General features: G+C 40.9%; 1 protein-coding gene across 4 annotated transcripts in view; it reads right to left on the bottom strand.

Annotated features, from left to right (window-relative positions):
• Window positions 1-2591: 2591 nt before the first annotated feature.
• The window catches only part of zgc:171482 (zinc finger protein), a 57105-nt gene continuing 38087 nt past the window's right edge, over window positions 2592-21609 (bottom strand). For all 4 annotated transcript variants that reach the window (XM_035992374.1, XM_031305261.2, XM_035992375.1 and 1 more), the window contains one exon: window positions 2592-4833. In XM_035992374.1, the coding sequence (XP_035848267.1) occupies window positions 4812-4833 (22 nt within the window). In that variant the 3' untranslated portion in view covers window positions 2592-4811. The remainder of the gene's footprint in view (window positions 4834-21609) is intronic.

Raw genomic sequence — 21609 nt, 5'->3', positions numbered from 1 at the left:
GGGTTTCCCCCAGGGATGTTGTTTCTACCTCTCCTAACTTGAAGTCACAAAATGAAAAACGAGCACTATGAAAGGTTTTTGCCACAAACGCAAATGACTGGCTTCTCTCCTGTATAATTAACCTCTTCAGACCTAATACCTGTGGCGTTTCTACCGGGAATTCAAAATGCTGACATTTGGCACCAATTGATTAAACGTGAATCGGTCCTCAGTACTGCTGACATAAGTAGGTTGGTACCCAACCCTAGTGGCGGTGGGATCTTCTATGCTAATTTCGAGGTCAAAGCCAGACTCTGTCATGCTGGCTGCTGCTCTGCACTTGTGTACTGTTCTTCTTCTTCTTTAGGCTTTTACGGCAGTTAACACTTGTATACTGATATCGCAAGACAACTTTTCACTTCGGTGATAAATATTGTCACGTTTTAATATCGCAAGATCTCGTGGGACGAGATTTCGTCACATCTCCACTAGATGACGGTTTAAACTCATTAAATACTGGTGGTACATGTGTTTTTCTGTGTGAAGTAGTGCCATTGCTTGTTTTCCTTTAAGCTGAATATTATATTTCATACAAGTGTAATAATTTCTCCTGATGTCATTGGCGGTGTGCCACTACTTTTTTTACGCTGAAGGAAGTTATATAATTCCTACAAGCAATACTTATATTACCAATAATTCTTTAAAGAAATACCTTATGTAAAAAATAAATATCGTTTTCTGTCATCATCAGACTTTTTGAAACTCAAATATCGATATGGGTATTGATCTCAAAAAAGTGGTTCTGATTTTTATAACATCTGTGTGTTCTGTGCCACCGTAGAGTCCGATTTTACATTTTGTCCCATCTGATTTTGTCTGCCTAAGTTAAAACTACAATATAATTTGTTATTATTGGATATCTATAGCTTATATTCCACATCTCATATCTCTTGATGTATCTGTTGATGTACCTTTGGCTAAATTGCTGTATGATGGTTATACAGATAAAGAAGATTTGCGAAAAGGGAATGACAAGACGAACTGATAGACACTAAAAGTAAAAAGAGATTAAGTAATTAATAAGAATAATAATTAAATATTATTGTGTGGTAGATAGGGCTATAACGATACACCAAACCCACGATTCAGTTCGTATCACGATTTTTGACCCACGATTCAATACAAACCTTGATTCTTTTTTTTGGGTGGGGGGGGGGGGTTACTCAGTAAACGTAATACAACTTTTTTTTGCCACATAGCATCGTTTTGTCATTGATTACATGCCACTTTGCAACACAATAATACAACAGAGACCTTATTTATTGATATTGATTAATTTCAATATCGATCGATCCAACACAAAAGATTCTTTTCTACCTTAAAATAATGTTTCCAAAATCGTTTCAGTGGTTCATCAACTCGTTCGATTGAGACATAAGAATAATGGTAATGATAACAGTAATGGACAATTCCGCCTCCAACTTGTAGGACTGAAGAGGAAAAGTGCTTTGGTGCCTACTATAAAGGTGCTGCTTGACAAGTAGCTAATGCTAATGCTTGATGTTAGCTAATTCTTGGTGGGTAACATCATAAGATTACGACATCGTTCAACACGCTCAGTTATTTTTAGTATGATTGTTTTGACCACGGTTAACAACTCTGGGCTGACCCACAAATTCATCCGTAACGTTAACTGTATAGATAGACGACTAATCTAATGGTAATTTAGCCAGCTAGCACACCCCTGTCTGTCTGCCTCACTCTCCCGGCACTGCAAGACTTCAGTCGGGATGAAAGCTGACAACAGCACTGGCCCGGGGACACATCCACAGTCAGCCCCCAGCCAGCTAGCAGCCAGCCACGTTCACTCCGGTGCTAAGGACACTAACGGCAGTTTACTGAACCGTCGGGAAACAGACTCAGGCACCCGAGTCAGAACAGTGGCCATTCGTAACGTTACACCTCCGTTGGAAGGGGTGTGTCGCGATTCTGCCTTCTCACACAGATTTGAGGATCTGAGTGTCACGTTTTCGGTTTCATATCGCATATCGTTACAGCCCTAGTGGTAGATACTGCAAAGCTCGAGGTTGTGCATGTGTGGTAACAGATACTCGCTGGCAGGAAAAGCAAATTTCACACATCTACAAGGCAGTGCAAATGCACAGAAAAAGAAAAACACAGGTCTGGATTTTGCAAGAGAAAATAGATATAGGTGTCATCTTCATTGTATTCATCAGATGTGTTTACAAATGTGCTCATGGTCTACAGCTCACATAGAGTCTCCCACTGCCAGTGCAGTTTACAGTTTCACATACAGACACCTACCTGCAAACATCATGTCACAAAATTCCTACCCATAGATACATCTCTGTCATATATTATGTGACATCTAGTAAATTATGTGACTCATGGCACAGTCATTCTTTGCACAGACTGTGATATCGCCACACCCCGACACCGCTTCTATTGTGAATACACCAGTACAGGAGAGAAATGAGTCAGTGTGAGAAATGAGTGTAAATAGTAATAGTAAAAAACAGTCATGATGCAGATCAAAAATGCCAAATTACTTCTTGTTTTTGTTTTGTTCATGGCAACAGAGGGATTGGTAATTTTAGACATCATGTTAAAATCCAACAGTTTGTAGTCCTGCATCGTCGTTTTTGGCTGTTTTATGAATCCACTGGCAAAACAGTCACATATCGAATGTTTCTCTGAGGGGATTTCTTTGTGGTGATTGTGGTTGTCCTCATGAAAACAGCTGTTATCAGAATCCCTCTATGATCACTGTCTTCCAATGCTGGGTTTTGGTCCATCAACACTGACTCCTTGGCTCAGGATGAGTTTATTTTCACTTATGGTTATCCATTTAAAATCATGACTCACCAAAAGCCATTTTATTCTCATTTCAGTGCCAGCATATTTGTATTTTTCAGTAATATCCATGTGAAACACATTTCCCTTATCGCCCTATAGCTTAGTGCAGACAAACACTATGAATACAAAACTCTTGTACTCTTTTACTTAAAACACAAACTTCACCTGCAGCTATTGCTTATTTACGCAAACTGCTTTTTTTGTTCGTTAAACAATTTCACTTCAAACCCTCATATGGTTCTTAATATTAGTGTGATTGCATAAAACCATTACTCATCCATATGTCTGCAGAAGAAATACAAGTTTAATCAGGTCACTCGTAATTCACTCCCTTCACCATGAAATAAACAAATCACAAAATAAAAACATTTTTAATGTGTTTACAGAGAAAATAATAGCTTGAACCAACAATAACTCACAGAAGATAGCTTAGCATTGAGTGCCGTGTTTTTTTCAGTCCTTTCCCCAGGTTATAGAGAAATGCTTCTTAGTGCCAGTGCAGGAAAGTGGAGCATGTCTTCTCTTTGCTCATCTTGTGCTGCTACAAACCATTGTTGAAACTCCCTTTACAGACACTCTGAAGACTCTACAGATGAGCGGTGTTATACAGCGGTGACTCGTGTAATTTCCAGGTATCAAAAGGCTTACATTTTGATTGAATAAATTAGATGTGGAAAAGAAACCAGTACTAAAAGGTGACCTCTTTGCTCAGGTGCAAGCATGTGCAGTAATACATTATGAAGCTATCACTAGAAAGCAGCGCTATTGCCAAAACACGCAAGCAATAGGTTTCCAAAATGGCAAGTGACTGCAATATTTCACATTTTGCATGCATTTAATTACATCCCAGTTGTATTGTTCATTGGCTGCTACATGGATTGGGAGTGACTTTTTTTATTTTTATTTTTTTTTTCTCACAGAAAAATTTCAAAAATATTATCTACATGTCGCCCATCTCAACAGAGAAGATAATTTTTGTCACCTCCAGACTGCACCTGACATCAGTATTCAGTGCTGTGGGAATGTTTTCAACAATAGATGATTCACAAAATTGCACAGGGTACACTTCAGAGCAGGAGTTTAGAAGTCTTTGTGCTGTTTTTCCTCCACTGCCCGCTTTACTGTAACCATGCCATAGCTCAAGGTTTTGATTATATGAAATGCATGAAAAAAAAAGGGTTTTAAAATGACACACCCACCATTTGAAAAAAAGTGACACCAATCCACTACATTTATAGATAACACAAGATTCAAACCAAAAATACCTTTTTAATGCAAATTCATGCAACCTGTAATGGCTGAGGTCGTTGGGAGTTCTCTCGTCCTTGGACTTAAAGGTCTGGACCTGAGTAGGTCTCAAGTGGTCTGAAAGTGAGCCATGCATGTGCCACCATCACTGTATATGAAATGCATTTAGAAACAGAAGACTTGGATCACTGTCAGAGCACTTGGGGGACGGCTAGTTACATAGTTATTATTACTGCTGCTCTATGACTATCATTGTATCATTGTAATGATTATTACCACTCTGGGCAACACACTGACATCAGTTAAATTTTAGGATTGTGGCTCACAAAGGAGTTATATGGCAATATGCAGCCGCAAGTCTTTTGACGACTGTTGGGTAGCGAGAACTCATATCAAACACTTAGGTGCTAAATAAATCTCAGATATATTTTTAGATCAAAGATAGAAATAAACACAGTCGCAATGACCCACACATGCACACTGCAAATGCATACTGCAAATGCATGCATGGGTGCCTATGACACACACACACACACACACACACACACACACACACACACACACACACACACACGCTCTCTCTCTCGCTCTGAAGTTACTCTGCACTACCTTCTCATACTCTTCGGTTTCTGACAAGTCCTTTTTTTCTGAAGTTGTTTATTCCAATAATCTCCATCTTCGTCTCCAGAGTAGCCTGTCTCCGTGGCTTACTGCTGGTGTTGCTTCAAGCTGAAAACGAAACACAGGAAAGAATTTGTTACTCTTGTTTTGCCTCTGACACAACAGATCCGACAAGACAGGGCTCTTTAACCACAGGGAACATCAAGCCCACTGGGAGAAGAGATTCTGTTTCTGCCCTTCTCTGTCCCTGGGAAGTTATCTCATTTACCTGTAATTCTTTGTCTTATGCTTTTTCTAATATATCATAATGTAGCAGAAAAAACAACGTCCTCATTGCTAATCAGTCCCTCCAGGATTTCGCGATCGCACCAATTCACGCGAATTCAGCCAATCACCGTGAATTTGGGGCAACTCGCAATTTTGACCAATCACCGCAACTTTCCCGCAACTTCAACACAGCAGTCCCACGTGTCAGACTTTGTATCAGTATGTGACTCTGGGAGCCAATGACCAAGCGGGAGTGAGAACGGGTTGACGTCACACATACAGTACGTCGCCAAATTCATTTCCTTGTTTCTGATATGAAGACGTGTGTGATTCGAACATCTCACATTTACCAACAAAACGTACAGCGAAAGACCGTGCAAAACATTTCAGACCATCCTACCAACCTGTATACATTTTAACATCAATGTACGCTGTAACGTTTTTTCACTTTGAAGTCGCTGAAAGCTGCTGCAGTTTCAATCCTGTCGGCTCTCTGCAGCAGGCGGGGTTGCTGCTCAGTTCCCCCCGCGACTGGCGCGCGCGCGCGCACACACACACACACACACACACACACACACACACACACACACACACACACACACACACACACACACACACACACACACACGGTGGATGCAGGAAAAACCGGAGATGAGACGTACAGGATGACCTAAATTGAGGACAGCTACGCTCGTTATTGTAAGTGCAATGATAAGTTAAAGTCCAATAAGTAACGTTACTTTATCAAACCATATAAATGTGTGTCCCAGGCCTGGTTAGGAAATTAACTAACAATGTAAAGATCAACAAGCCACTGACACAAATCAAATTTGATTCATTCAATAAATTATTATTTTTTGTCTTAAATCCACCAGCCATTTTCATATTATACCAACATTTGCAGCATCCTGAGCCTTTCTGGAAAGGTTACCAGGAAAACTCAGCCCAGAGTAGTTTTATTCTCCCCAAAGCAAGTTTCCTTTTTATTTTTAAAGAATTATACAGCAACAAAAAAATCACAACTTTTTTTTTGCAACTTTCACGGTCTCTCGCAACTTAATTGAAACAAAAATACAAAAGACATCGCAACTTTTATCTCAATTTTTTTTTACAAAAGCTCAAGTGAAATCAGAGATTTGGGGCCGCAACAATCTCAAAAAAAGGCCGCGAAATCCTGGAGGGACTGGCTAATGTATCAAGATGCAGAGATGTTGCACTGTAACCCTGCATTGCTTTATTTCCTCTGCTGCACTGAAAATAATTTCCTTTCACCGGGAATGCTCTACTGTATGTGAAGCATTAACCGATAATCCTGTCTCACAATCTTCTCATAATTACAGTCGTCTATTATGCCTTCTGTCTGGCTGTTCCCCAAATTAAAACAAGGAGAAAGATATGAGCATAAACCCTTGTGTTTAAGGTGCAATAATTACTGTGGATTTGGCCTTTATCTTGAGCTGCTGATTGTTTTTCGAGATTACAGGCGCTGTGGCTGCATTCTGTAGCTTTCTCGCCATTAAACAAAGCAACTCCAGAGGCAAACATGCCACATTTAATTAAAAACAAAGAGATAAGTTGGATTAAAGCTCATGGCAAGCAACTCCCACAAAATTGAATAAGCATTTCTTCAGTGAAATTTATTTGGACCCCCAATAGGAAATGGGGATTTAAAGGCAGTAAAACTGATCTTTGTATAACTGAAACAACAAATCAAGTTAGCATTCAGAGCTGGTCTCATTCATTCAATTGCCTAAATGTTACAACAGAAATCCCAACAAAAATAAACAATACCTCTTTCATCTCAGCAGCTTTTTGTATAATTGTTCCTCTTGTCAGTTTGAGTAGATTTGTTTCATGATGCAGTTTCTCCTTAGTATGAGCTTAGCCCTGTCTGGTGTTACGTTTGTTCAGAAATACAAACAAAATCAGACATGCATAAAGGGAGAATAAGATATTTGTCTGCAAATGTGGCCATAGGCCTGATCCTGAAATGAAAACGCATCCTCCTAACAGAACAACAAATTCCACCATTTTCATCACAGTCCTTGCTCTAATGCCACTCCTCCACCGTGCCTTAATTGGAGCGTTGTTCCACACGCACACTTCCAACGCTGAGAAGGAGAGAGAGAAAGAGGCAGGGATGCACAGGCACTCTAGCTGTCAGCACCTATCCTGGTAATGGTTGTTCAAACAGTGGCCTCTACACCCTGTCTGCTCTGTTATCACTCTAGCACTTTGGACCCTGCGAGGGGTGGCAGGGTGTGACTCTGGTAGCCTGTATTGTTCTCTGGGAGGGGACAGGTAGCAGCGAGGAGGGAGGGAAGCACAATAAGAGGAGAGTAACAGAGTAAAAACAGTGTGGGTTAGGAGTGGTAGGGCTGCAACTGACGATTGGTGTCATTATCAATCTGTTATCTTACAATACATTTTTTAGTCTGTAAAATAGAGAAAAAGGTCCATCACAGTGTTGCAGAGCAAGAGGTGATCTATTCAAATCACTTTTTTGACCGATCAACAATCCAAAACCCTAATGATTTTCACTGTACAATGATGTAAAACGAAGGAAAGCAGCACATTTTTATATTTGAGAAGCTGCAACCAGAGAATGAAAAATACTTGTTGATTCATTTACTGTTGATTAACTAATAGATTAATGGATATTTTTCGGCCATCATTCTCAAACGGTGATTTTTCCTTATCAGCTTGTTTCATATGAAGGTTTTTAGAGACTTAAAGAGGTGAAAGTATGCAGTATTCACAAGAAAGAAGAAAAACCTTTTGAAAGTAAGAAGAAAAAAAAAAAACGTTTTTATTTTGTATCACTTCTATTGCCTTGGGACTGCTCAGATTGATCTTTGGACCCCCATTTCCTAGAGCCTAAGGGGATGTCTTTAAATTGCCTGAAGACATCTCCAACAGTCGAAGATACAATAATCCAAAACAGAAATGCAGCAGATCTTTACATTTTGACAAGCTTGAACCACCTTGAAAAAAATGCTTGGCATTTTTGCTTGACAATTGAGTAATTTCCTGTCAGTTGAGTAATCGATCAATTGACTAATTGTTTCAGAACCTCGGAGAAGCAGCAGGGAGCCTTCATAATGCCAGAAGAAGAAATGTGTTGCCTTTTAGGTTTTGCTCTAAGTTTGTCACAAAGTTGTAGATTCCAACCTCCCTCTGTGATCTGTCATATTGTTTTAAAAATGTCCCCTGATTGGACTGTTTCTATGGAAACATGGTACTAAGAACAAGAAGGTTTTGACTGTAGTGAGCGTCGGCTACATACCCAACATTTTCTTGTATTTTGCATGCACATTGATATCTCTCACATGCAGCACTTTTCACTATATCTTCAACCACACTATTATTAGTAGGTGCAGGGTGTGATTTGTGAAAAAAACAGAGGGGGGGGATGTTTTTTGATAATACAAAACAAAACATCCAAGAATTAAATCCAATACCATATACCATTCCAATCCCATGGATAGTGCCACTCGGCCAGGCATGCCAAAACACTTATTTATGAACTTCAATATTCAATGGAAAATAATCTCAAAATGAAATAGCAGAACATGGTGTCAACAACATCAAACATAGCGCTTTCAAGCTGGGGAGCGGAGTTCACTTTCCGGTGAAAACAAAAATCTTTCACCCAGGAAAATTGTGTTCGTTCCTCGGGAGTGTTTTAATCCAAACCACGATCTTTTTCCTAAACTTTAATAGTCATTTTGGTGCCTTAACTGTCATCGCTGCATGACACTCACTTTTTCTCGACTAAACTCCACCACCAAGGCCCCTGAAAGGACCGTCACCTGGCGGTGCCTGTAGCCGGCTCACAGTCACCTATTAGCGGCTAAACACGTCTACCAACCGCCGCTTATTCAACGGAACTCTGGAGCCGGCGTCCCGGAGCTCTGTGGAGGCTAAACAAAACTAGCAACTGCTGCTTGGATGTTATCGTTCTATTGCACTATAGACTGTTAAGACCCTAACAATTAATTAACAAGGGCAGGAAAGGTGATGGAGCCAACAAGGACAATGAAATGCAGAAAAGTAGAAGGTGATGCAGGTGATGGGGTAAAAGAGAGGTCACGGAGTGTTAATAAATTAATCCAATAATCTGTCCCAGAGAGTGGGCAGAGATAGTGCATGCAACTCTGTTTCCGAGGGAAGTGTTTGTGAGGATGTGAAGGTCACCTTGGCTGTGTGTGTGTGTGGTGTGCCAGGTAAATGCAGTCCGGCAGCTGCTAAGGGAGCGGAGCTGTGAGTCATGATTCAGGCATGATTCCCCCCTCACCGCCCTAGCCTTATTAACATCACAGACAGTGATGCTCATGGCGGTGTGTGTGTGTGTCTAAACAAAACTTGTTTGTTTGATTTTTGGGTGGAAGGTGTGATGGAACACAAGGACTAATGGCTTTGGGGCAGATGAGGAGAGCCTAAGGCATGAGCCTGCATGTGTGTTCAGGTGTGATAGGGAAGGCATGTAAGAGGAGAGCTGATCTGCGACGGTCCTCAATTAACCTTTCACCTTGCCACAAGCAGAGAGAGGAAAACCATATCTCTCTCTTTAGTTTGTTTTGTAGCTTGTGTGTGTGTCCTCTGTGATACTGATGGTGAATAATTACCAGGGTGAGTAGGCTAAATGGATTGTCCCGACCTCAACATCATACCCTTGGGGCCTGCGTTAACATCAGCATCAACATTGCACATATACACTCATACACAAGCACACGCTATGCACATAAACACACATAAAGGCTGGCCAGACGTCGAAAGTTGTATAACGAAACAGCACCCAGAGAGCAAAGGCCATACAATCCTAGTGAGCGATGTGAACATGAATAATATTATACGGGTCGTTAAAGCCATGCACTGTAATTGGTCAGAGACACTGTACAACCCTGCTGACAGTTCCCATCAAGTAAACTGTGCTTTACTGGTTGCTTTGTTTTCTTTTGTGTACTCCAAGGAACTAATTAGTGCCCTTTTCCTGTTTTATTCTGTTTAAAGTTGTATTTATTTTCATATATACTTGGACAACAACTTTTCAGGCTGATAATCATTGCATAAAAGCCATCATAGCCTTGAGGAGAAACTATACTGTGATTATGAGCTCTCTAACAACACTGGTTCTGGCTGAGACTACTGGATATTATTAATTAGGGATGCACCAAATCCAGATTTTTGGGGTTCGGCCGAATACCGAATCCACTGGTTAAGATTCTACCGAATACCGAATCCTACTCCCATCCTCAGTCCATTAACACAGTAAACACATTAATGAAGTAAACATCCACAGCCTCTAAAATAGTTAAATGTGTAACTATAATGGTTTCTTATATCGTCTAGACCCATTGTACCGAACTCGTACCGAACTGTGAATGTCTGAACTGAGGTATGAACTGAACCGTGACTTCTGTGTACCGTTCCACCCCTACTCTATAGTCACTCTATGGTCGCTTCTACTGTCATTTTTGATAATATGTTGTTGAACCACTCACATGTCCTTGTCACAACTCTTCAATCACCATATTTGAGGGATTCCTAAGTCATATTTTTTAACAATAACATACCTTCCATGGAAACATAACTACAACAAATAAAGAATAAACTCTTGCTTCTATACGGTTGGCGATAGTAATATATTTAGAAACATTTAAAACTTGATTAAAAATGACCTCCTGTATTAACAAAGACATACAGTCGCCGCTGGGAACATCCTGCCATCATCAGAACATTTGCCAGATTTTTACACAGCTGTAGGGCTGGAAAAACCAATTGAGCTCCTCTCTGCTGACAGCCTTATGTTCATTCTTTAATTGTCACTTTTTTCAAACTAGCCATTAGATTTTTCTCGTAGTACTTGAGTCAGTAACCAACATGGGGATTTAATATTCATCTATCAGGTTTAGTTTTATCTGTTGCCCACTTATGTCCCTGTCTGCCTGCCAGCTAAGTGCATCACTTAATTGCAATACAGAGTGTACACTGTGAAAATGTTCTGCCAAGTTTATCTAGTTATATCTCTTCTGTTATCATCCTGTACAGGTCCAATTACAACAGCCAGTCTGTAGCGAATATGTGGAGTCTGCAGCGTTTCAAATGACCTGCAGCTGATTGTGTATGAAGCAGATGCACGGTACAGATAAGAGCTGGCAGACAGATGCATCCAGCTGTTTAAAGAAGAGAGAAATATGTTGTTATTTCGATAGAGTTTCCCTGGTGCGGAGCCTCACCAACAGCCAGCCTGTGAGACAGGCGGTCAGATCGCCTATAGGCGATTTCGAGTAACCACGATTGGACAATTTGAAAATATTAGCAATCGCCCAAGCCTACACATGATCACTGTAATGTTCTAGTACAAGTCAGAGATAACAGTAAAGTTCTCGAATTACTGGTATTAAACCACTCAAAACAGTGCCATAAAGTACATTATTATTATGTGTTGCAATGTCTCACAGAAAATAAAATGTATGCATGGTGCGTACAGTATTACGGCTGCTGGCTCTATTTGGCACCTTAATATTCTGATTATGAATGGCCAAATGGTGATGCATCGCTTCAAATTTTGCTGGCGCAAGTAACTGTGGGACGGCATTATCTCCTTTATAAAAGATGGTCCAGTTTATCTATGCTAAAGGAGATACTAAAGGAAGCATTGAAGCACCTTTCCTTAGATAATCATATAGATAATTTGACCGGCTCTTATCATGGCTGCCACTGTACTACTTCCGTGGTTATAGCCCTCCGTTAGGAACCGTCTTAAGCAAAAAGGACTATTCGACCGCAGCCACAGTCATGGATGTTTCTTCAGTGAGAGCTAATCCCCTGCCGCTGTCAGCCGTGCTTTCATGTCCTCTGGAAAGCTCCTCACACAAGCCAAAGCTCATCCTGAATGAGTGTGAAAGAACACACACACACACACACACACACACACACACACACACACACACACACACACACACACACACACACACACACACACACCTACCTACCTACCTACCTACCTACCTACCTACCTACCTCATGGGCCCTTATGTCCTCTTATTTCTAAACTTGCAATGCCTCCGACGTTGTCTAGTCTTATATGTATGCTGCAGCCAGAGTGTTCATGTGTGTCTGTGCGCATAATTATTGAACAGAAAAATTACACTTGTATACAGTTTGAAAGTGCCATTATTTGCTATCATATCATGCCCCGTTACTATTGTGTTGCAAAGGCTAAAATGTAATGCACATTGATGTAGGAATGGTTAGGGTATGTGTATGTGAGCGAGAGAGACTTATCCTGAAGCGGTTACACATTTGTACCTGTATTGTGTTTCACCTGAGTGACTGGGTGAAGGCAGAGGAAGTGCAGTTGATGAGGTGGAACCTTTGGTCTTGTTTTATGTTTCCCATAGGATCGATCCAGCAGTGCAACAGAACTGGCAAGACTTATTTCCAGTACCAGTGTTCACCCTCGTGGACACAACAGAAATCGGCGCGTGTTCACAAAATAAGTCTGCGATGGCTCAGGGCTGTCGCACTGTAAGATTGCTTGTGCTTTGAGGGCTCTCATGGACTTTTTTTTTTTTTTACACTTTATGCACACAGTAAGTCTGCAATCCTGCTATTGTTCTAATAAACTATAAACATATACAACTACATGTGAAATACAGTATGAGTCTCACATCATGAGCCACATTAATGCTTTAGCCCCAAATATCCCAGTGTTGTGCCATTTCCAATATACTGTATAAAATTGATGGGTGGAATTTAGGTTTCATAATTCAATAATACAAACATCTGGATAAAAATTGAATTTTAAGATTCATAAAATGATCATTTGTAATGCAATACATGTACTCTCTATTTAAGAAGCTGTGCACATCAGAAGAAGGCATTGTTTACCTTAAACTACTGTCTGGAAACATGGGAACCTTTGGATATATAGGGACAAAAAAAAAATCCCTGTTGGGTGACCTCTAGCTCACCCAGTAAGAGCGTTCACCCCATGTAGGCTAAGTCCTTTGCAGCGGCCCAGGTTTGAGTCCAAAACCTGCGGCCCTTTGCTGCGGTTCATCCCCCATCTCTCTCCCGTCTATCCACTGTCACTATCTAATAAAGGGAAAAAGCCAAAAAAAAAATCTGAGTTCACACCGATTTGCTGCTTTCTAAAAATCTGGGTGAAAATCTGTTGACAATGAACCTTAGAAATTTGAAGTCTTGACAAAAGTTTCTGAGACTGAGATTTGAGCGCTTAAAGCTCCATTGTGTAATGTTTTGAGTTGATTCTTAGCAAAAACTCCTTTGTTCTTTCACAAATATGTGCTCATGCATGTGTAATTACTTCCACCAACTACTCAAAGTATTCTCGTAAGCGTAGAATCTGACATTCAGAATCATTCAGAATACATACGAGCAAGTCACTCGAATGGCGCCAGCCGTGTTGCGCCTCCATCTTTAAAATACATTAGCCAAAGAGGAACATACCTTTGCCTTTTGCGCTTTTACACTCAGTGGCACCGTGACACAGGTGAAGATTACAGCAGATTTGAAAGCCTGTTGAAGATGGAAGATACGCCTATTCTCGAGGACATGTAACGGAGTCGCTGCGTGTAAACAATGGAGATACTAAGAGCTAATTTCGGTTTCATTGACATGATTGTTCATACTGCTCAGAGAAATATATTAAAAACACAAACCTCCGTTGCTTCTCTCCTTTGTCTTTGAAGGGCTTCCACTCTGTCCTCGTCATCTTTGGAGAGTGTCTCTTTAGTTTTTCTTTGCCTCACCGATCCACTGCCACCGGCTCTATCTTTTGGTTATTCTTTACCTTTCCCTCTTCCTTTAGCTTTACCTCGCAACTCCGTCGCATCAACTGATCTCTGACTCTGCTCACGGAGAAAAATATGTAGCCTACGCTGTAAACATTGCCTTACACTATTAATCTCGTACAATATACAGAATAACGATAGCACTGATACTTTACTAACATTAGCTTGCATTTGTTTGTGAACCTGATAGCTGATGTTAGCAATGAAATGGTACCAAAATAACGAAAATGTAAAACTATTATTGCACTGGAAGGAACACTCACGGACAAAGTCGTACTTCTTGGAAAAATACGGCCAGCGTAGGGGTTACTCTACGCTTGGAATGGGAGGGGCTAGAAAGTAATATTCAGTTGGTTGTCATATACAATTTCACCGCTAGATGGGAGAAATTCTTACACAATGTAGCTTTAAGGTGGACACTGAGTTGGGGCTGTAAAGTTTGTTCCAAACTTGATTCCTATCTCACAATCCTGCTCTTCTCTCTTTTCAGTAAACCATTTGATAGTCTATATTTTACCCACAGTGGCATCATGAGGTCCTTACCTTACCCAGACTTCTTTTACTTTAAGATGTCACCAAACAGTCATCATGCTACACAATGTTAGTATTATATCCTCTCCTTCTGTTGTAATCTTTTCTGAGTAAATTCCACTGCTGTGAAATAAGAACAAAACCCAGCTCGGTGCCTTCCAGGCAGCGCGGCAATGGTTATGTTTAGGGTTAAGGTTAGGGTTAGCTGCCTGAAAGGCAATGTTGGACACTTAAAACACCATTGAGCACCCAGCTCTGCACACTTCTCCCCCAGACTTCCTCCACTTCAGACCACTTTGCGTACACCTGCCTGATAAGTTGGATGAGGTACATTCTCCCCTTCTATCCAGTGACCTATCAGCACTTCCCCTGTAAATATCCTTGGTACCTCTCTCTCAGTTTGTCTCTCACTGCCCTGTATTAGTCGATGTCCTGTCAATCCATCCTTTCCATCCTAAGCAGCAAAGCCCTGCAGCTGTCAGCAACACTGGGTTCACCTCAATCTACACTCCAAATCTGCTCCTTATCACTCTGGCTCCACTTTTCAGTTCAATTTACAGTAAGAAGATTTTTTTTTTGTTTTACTTTCTCCTGCTCTTTGCACATTTCTGTCTCCAATCCATCCTGGTTCTGTCTGTATTATTTCTCCATGGCCATCTGTCTCCCCTTATCAATTTGATCTCACTCTTTTGCCATCTCAATGCTTTTTTCATTTGTTTTGCCTCTGTCTCAAACATGATGTGTCTTTCTGTCTTTGCATGTCTCTTTCAATCCATCTCTCTCTCTGTGGTGCATACCGTCTCTCTAGTGTCTATCAGTCTTGCTAACTCGCTCTTTCTCTCTCATAAACATGACTCTTTCAGTGTGTCTGCTCTCTTTTTCGCTTTACGACAGTAACACTGACAGAAGGAGAGGCAGAGTTATGAGGCACCATTTTCTTCCATGATTTACAGCTTCTGTGCAGAGACATTATACATCTTGACAATCACGCTTTGGAGTTTAGCTGACACTCTTATCCAGGCTGACTTAAGGCCCGGACACAGAGCTGATAATCGGCCGTTGGACAGTCTGGCGAGGTCAGTGACTCAAGTCTGTTTGGTGTGTTGCGTGCCGTTGTCCGTCCGAGGGACTGTCGTCCTTCATTTTGGCCGATTTGACATGTATAATCAGTAGAGGTGTTGAAATTAATCAAATAATCGATGCATCGGGATGTGGACATGGACGATGCTGCATCGATGCAGTGGCCCACCATAATCAATTATAACGCAATGACGTCGCTCGTTAATTTTCCGTCCACGGCATAAACATTCAAATGAAAAATAACATTCTCAGTAGCCTAACCCGTTTCTCACACACACACACACACACACACACACACACACACACACACACACACACACGTACACAGACAGACAGACATGCACACAGACAGACAGACACAAAAACACGCAAAACGGCTGAGCGGAGACACGGGAGAGTGGAGAGAAGAGGAAAGAAAACACTGAGAAACATCGAGAGACACTAGAATAGTTAGCTTGGAGAAGATCTAAGTGGAATAACGAAGCCGAAGAGGTGTAGCTACACTACGGCACTTTTCCTGTCTAACAGTAGTGGTTTAGAACAAATGTTGTGCTAGTGTCCCTGGCTAAAGTTGGAGCTAACGGACTAGCTAAAGTTGGAGCTAACAGCGGAGAGTTGCTCATTTTGGAGGACGCTGATTTTGGACCGGAGAGGACGACAGCGTGTTTCCCTGCTGAAGAGGACTTTGCCGTAGCTGGTGACTGGTTTTCGTTTTGTTTGGTTTTAGTTTGAGCTGTGTTTCTTGGACTAACAGCTAACTGTAAGTTGGATTTCTGTGTGTTTGCTTCTCTGAAGATAACGTCCTGCACGTCCACACGAGCTACCATCAGGCCCGCAACTTTTTTTTTTTTTTTTTCTGTCGGCGGGTGTGTGTGTGGGTGGGTAGGTGTGTGGTAACACAGTGGTTTAATAGGGTTTGAGTAAGTTTTACATTGAAACTGCTGTAAGGAGGAATCATTGTGTAGCTGGAGTGTTTTAAGTGGAAACTGATAGAGAAACTGGTATAGGGGTAGTTGCGTGTAATATCATTTGAAGAAATATTGCAGTTAGCATATTTGAAGGGTGTGATTTGTGTTATTTTTTTTGTTATTCAATCTAACGGCTAAATATTATTTGTACATTTAAGTTATTGTTCAGTAAACAATACCTTTTTTGTTAAAGAGTTGTCTGGGGTCAGTTATTCCAATACAGCACAATAGATTTGCTGGTTAAAAGTAGGGTGGTATATGACAAATCCAAAATAGGTAAACCTTCGTGGTAGCTACATTAAAAAAATGTATCCAAACTCTTCATCATTCCAGTCTGAAGTTACTTATTGCAGCTTGGGTATTGCACTTGACAATGCAAGTTTGTCAAGTCAAATATCCTATATGGCTTTAATAGAAAAATGTTTTTTGACGCATCGTGATGCATCGAGATATTGAATCACTGACCTGATAATTGTAATCGAATCGGGAGATCAGTGAAGATTCACACCTCTAATAATCGGTGGGGTGGGCACTGCCGGCAGTCGGACTCAAACGACCCATCTGATTGGTAGAGTGCTAACCCGGAAACGGGGAGCGGAATGAGCGTGACTCAAAGTCTCTCAAAATCTGACGAAAATCTTTTAAACTGACCTTTGTTGATCTGAAATGAAGACAGATTCAGCAACTGCATGGCCTATTTCTCGCTTAAAATGTTTTCAGAAACACGTTTCGGTGAACTATTTTAGTACAATATGAGATCGTATTCTGAACAAGCCGCCATGACAGTCTGTCTTTGAATTTCCGGAGAAACAAGACCCACGTGACGGTTTCGTCCAATCAGCTGCCGGTTTTCATTTTTGGGCGACACTACAGATTAGCGCCACCTACTGTTATGGAGACGTTATTACGTCTCGTCTCTTCGGTGTGTTCTGAGGCATTTTTTTTGACAAACTCGAGGAGACTGATCAGTCCAACTGCCTTTTCTGCCGATGGTTGGCCGTCTGGTTGGTGTGTAAGCAGCTTTAGAGTGAGTGAAGAGCTGTATTAGGCGTTCAGTTACATTGCCTTCTGTAACCTTTAGTCTCATCCAAAAACTAGGGCTGTCAAACGATAATTTTTTTTAATTGCGATTAATCGCTGAATTTCTATAGTTAATCGCGATTAATCGCATATTTTATCACATGATTAAAATTCTATTATTTTGCATTTCAGAACCGTTTTTAACAATCGAAAGCAATTCTTACCAGTGTATCTTGATTGGGAATCAAATGAATGTAAAGAAAGTTACTTTATGAACTTGATTTTAAGATTTGTAATTATTTATTCACTGTAAACAAAAGAAAAATGTGTGAATCTGTCATTATTTGCACAATTCCTCCAAGTACCTAACTAAAAAACTAAAAATCCCTATCCTTACCAGAGTCAATATAGTGTTTAGTAACTCCTAAATAATTTTGATTACTCACTGACGTCGAGTGATCACCGGTTAATGAGACCGCGTTTGCAGCACCTTGCAGCAATTCCACTGTGGCTGCTTTCTCCGTGTCATACAGGCTGTGCGTGGGGCTGCTGTCCCCCTCGACGGCAATGTGACGGGTCAGAACATGCCAACCGTAGTACGTCTTTAAGACCCGAGTCATCTACGATGCTGACAGGGCTGCAGTTAGTTGCCACCCATTTCGCAAGAGCTGTAGTAATTTTTTGTGATTTGGTTTCATCCACAGGTCGGCAAGTAGCACTCTCCAAAATAGTGCTTTGCCTGAGTGTGTAGCATGCTAGCGGCTAGCATCAACGTTAACTGTACTACTATGCTTAGCTCGTAGGTGGTAGCTTAAGCTTGACGTGCTTCGGTGATATTTTAATTCGGCTTTACACAATGTGCATATGGCTTTCGACTTGTCTACGAGCCGTCCGGGAGTTTTGGAAAATAAAAAGCGCCATTCAGAGAGTTGTGTTGCTGCTGTCTTTCTCCATCATGCCTGCAGCCTGCAGCAGGAGGATGTTTGGCAGCTTGATGATAAGTAACGGTGCTGCAAAGGGTCAAAATAGTAGCCTGTTAGGCACGACGCAAAGCCGAGTGTAAAGTGTAAAATAAATTAATAATAGCCGACATGTGATTAATGCGATTAAAAAAAAATTAACGCGTTATGCTGGGCCCTTAATTGCATCGCAATTAACGCGTTAATGCTGACAGCCCTACCAAAAACCCAATACAACATTTTCCTGCTACTGAACGTCTCAAAATACAGTATAATGATGCAGTTACTCATGGTCATTTCCAAACCTTGTCTTGAAGTTTTGACAATTTCACCAATGTCTATCTCTGCACATGAGCTTCTGTGTAGTACATGAAGTAATCTTTCAATTCTGTTTGAAAAATGTTAATGTACTTTTTGATGCTTTGACCTCCATAAACCAAAGTCCAGTTAAGTTCTGTTGTACTGATGTGAGCTGCTATTTCCTCACCTCAGCAAATCACACTAAAGCTCTTTGAATGGACAGAGGTCATTCTGGGTAAGAGAAAAACAAGTTTGACTGTTGGATTCCCTTCTAATGTCTTTTCAGCCCAGCCACAATTTTACCTCTAGCTTTAGTGTCACTCATACACAAATTTAGCTTTTTCAGTTTCTCACCCTTGTTATTGCTGTTGTTATTCTCACTACACCGACCACTCTGTAACAGTTAACTTGTTTGCAGAAGTTTGGTGTGTGCAGCCCAGACAAGTTATGCTCTAGGGCAGATAAATACAGACATTTCAGCTGAAGTGTCTCAACTCTCCTAAAAAAAAAAGGGAAAGAAGAAACAGCCGCAACAACAAACTTATATCCTCAAGCAACCTTTTATCTAACAAATACTTCATTCATAACTTACTTAATTTCCATTACATTGCTTTAAATACAAAGAGACGCATACATGCACACATGCCACAACAACGCCTATAACCATGCTCACAGCTATCTCATGGTAAATGCATGAAATGTAATCGTTCCATATCACACACGCTTCCTGCTGGTGAATATAATTTCCCTCACATTGGCTGTGATAAAATTTTCTAAAATTGGTAATGAAAATGAATATCTCATTGTTGTCACAATGGCAGACAATGACCGTAGTGTGACATATGCATCCCATCTATAGGGCAGGGCAAGAAAAGGATTGTGCTTCAGTTCAAAAGTGTTTTCAAATGCATGTAACACAGGCAAAAAGCCTGTTGTCATAGCCTGTCGTCGTAGCCTCCTCCTGACTGCATCGCACTGCCTCTCTTATCTCTCACTGAGTGCTTGTTTCTTTTGTGTGTCTTTATAGTCTCAATGCAAAGACTTACAGGGCCCTATTTTAACGAGCTAAGCGCACTGCGTGAAGCGCCTGGCGCAGGTGTGCTTAGGGTGTGTACGAATCCACTTTTGCTAGTTTACCGGTGGAAAAAGGGGTCCGTGCGCCAGGCGCACGGTTCAAAAGGTTTGTACTTAGTGTCTTAATTAATCGTAGGTGTGTTTTGGCCGTAACATGCAATAAACCAATCAGTGTCATCTAGGGATGTAACGGTATGAAAATTTTACCTAAAAATTATCACGGTTTTCGGTATTATCGCGGTATTATTAAAAGTGTGTTTAATATGTTCAGAAAGCACTGATAGGCCTACCAAGCTGAAATAGTTTCAAAAAGTGTAACAGTGTTTATTATATTACAAAAATATAGGCAATAGGCTTGTAAAAACTATTGAAAACTGGCTACTTAACCACTGGCCCGCTGTAGGGTGTCCAGTAAGAACTTGAACCAGAGATGTCTGACTTTGAGATCCAGGAATATTTATTTACAACTCCAACATGAAGTTAACTATGAAGTATTTGACGTTACATGTGAAGTTGGATGTGGTTCTGAAATATAAGCAAATAATAATGCACATTAATGAGCATCTGACTGAACATTATTTACCAAAACTAAATAGTATAGCCACCAGCATATAACAAGAAACAATACTAAGAATTACATTCATTTCTCTGTAATAATTAACATAAATGTAACATATTGCTCAGTAACACAAACTGAGAATAAGCCACATCTATTACAGCACACATATCCATACCCGAGCAAACAGTGTAATATACCTTTAATAGTTAAGCATGTTTACCGTTACACCGGTAATTGTTACATCCCTAGTGTTATCTCCCATTCCCTTATAAAAGCCAGGTGCGTTTGTACCTTGGCGTATTGCTATTATGATGGCGGATTTGCTAAGCAGGAAGGAGAGATTTTCAGGAGAAGAAACTGATCTGCTCGTGCGTGAAGTGAAAGCACGCGAGCAGATCATATATGGCACTAGCATTATACCACCAAAACTCCACGAGGTGAAGCAGGCGTTAAAATAACAATGAAATGCTGCGTTATTGACTTTAGACCAGAGGCCTCTACTATGAAGCAAGATTTGGCGTTAACGAGGTAACTTCAGGTTCAACCCAGGGTTTTGTGTCTCACGACGGTGGATCACTTGTTACTGGGTTAAATCGCCGTGGTAACTTATGCTCGGGAGCAGGTTATGTAGGAGATTAGAGATCATCCGATGTAAAAGCACCGCATACTGACCAATCAATACTCCATTGATAACGGCAACACCGTTTTTAGAAGATCCGGTGGAGCTCGGTGCGCGGAGAGAGAGAGAGGTGCGCTCATAAAAGTTAAAACATTTAGAGACCGACAACCCCATTAACAAGGCAGGTAACTGAAATAAATCCAGGGCATGTTAATCTTGATTCGCAGTACAGGCCTCAGGTTTTTGTTGGTCAATGGCGTGATCACTTTCTGCTGCCTCAATATAGCAATACACCAAGAATGCACAGATGGGCGCAGGTGCATTTGCTATTTAAACGACGTGGGCGCTGGATGGGAAATTGACAACGATCTTAAACTAGCAAAGACACTTGCGTCTGGCTTTGCATTGCCCCGGGTGCAACATAGGGCCCACAATGTACAAATGGGGATAGGGGCGCAAACTTTCGGTATTTCCTAAAAGGTATTTATGGTGTTACACTAATTTGTACACATGAAAAGTGCTTACAGTAGTTGTGTGAAAAATGAAAGACCTTGAGAGAAAAGTTCAACCCTGCCTACTCTCAGACCTCCACACACCTGGACAATCGCCATATGAAGTGGGCGTGATTGTCAGATTGTCCGTTTCGGAAAGTCTCTCCTTCTTAGCATTTTTAGATGGATGGATG

This window comes from Sander lucioperca, chromosome 15 (assembly GCF_008315115.2).
Source record: "Sander lucioperca isolate FBNREF2018 chromosome 15, SLUC_FBN_1.2, whole genome shotgun sequence".
Lineage (NCBI taxonomy): Eukaryota > Metazoa > Chordata > Actinopteri > Perciformes > Percidae > Sander > Sander lucioperca.
Note: the sequence above shows the minus strand (reverse complement) of the source record. Positions and strands in the feature narration are given on the sequence as shown.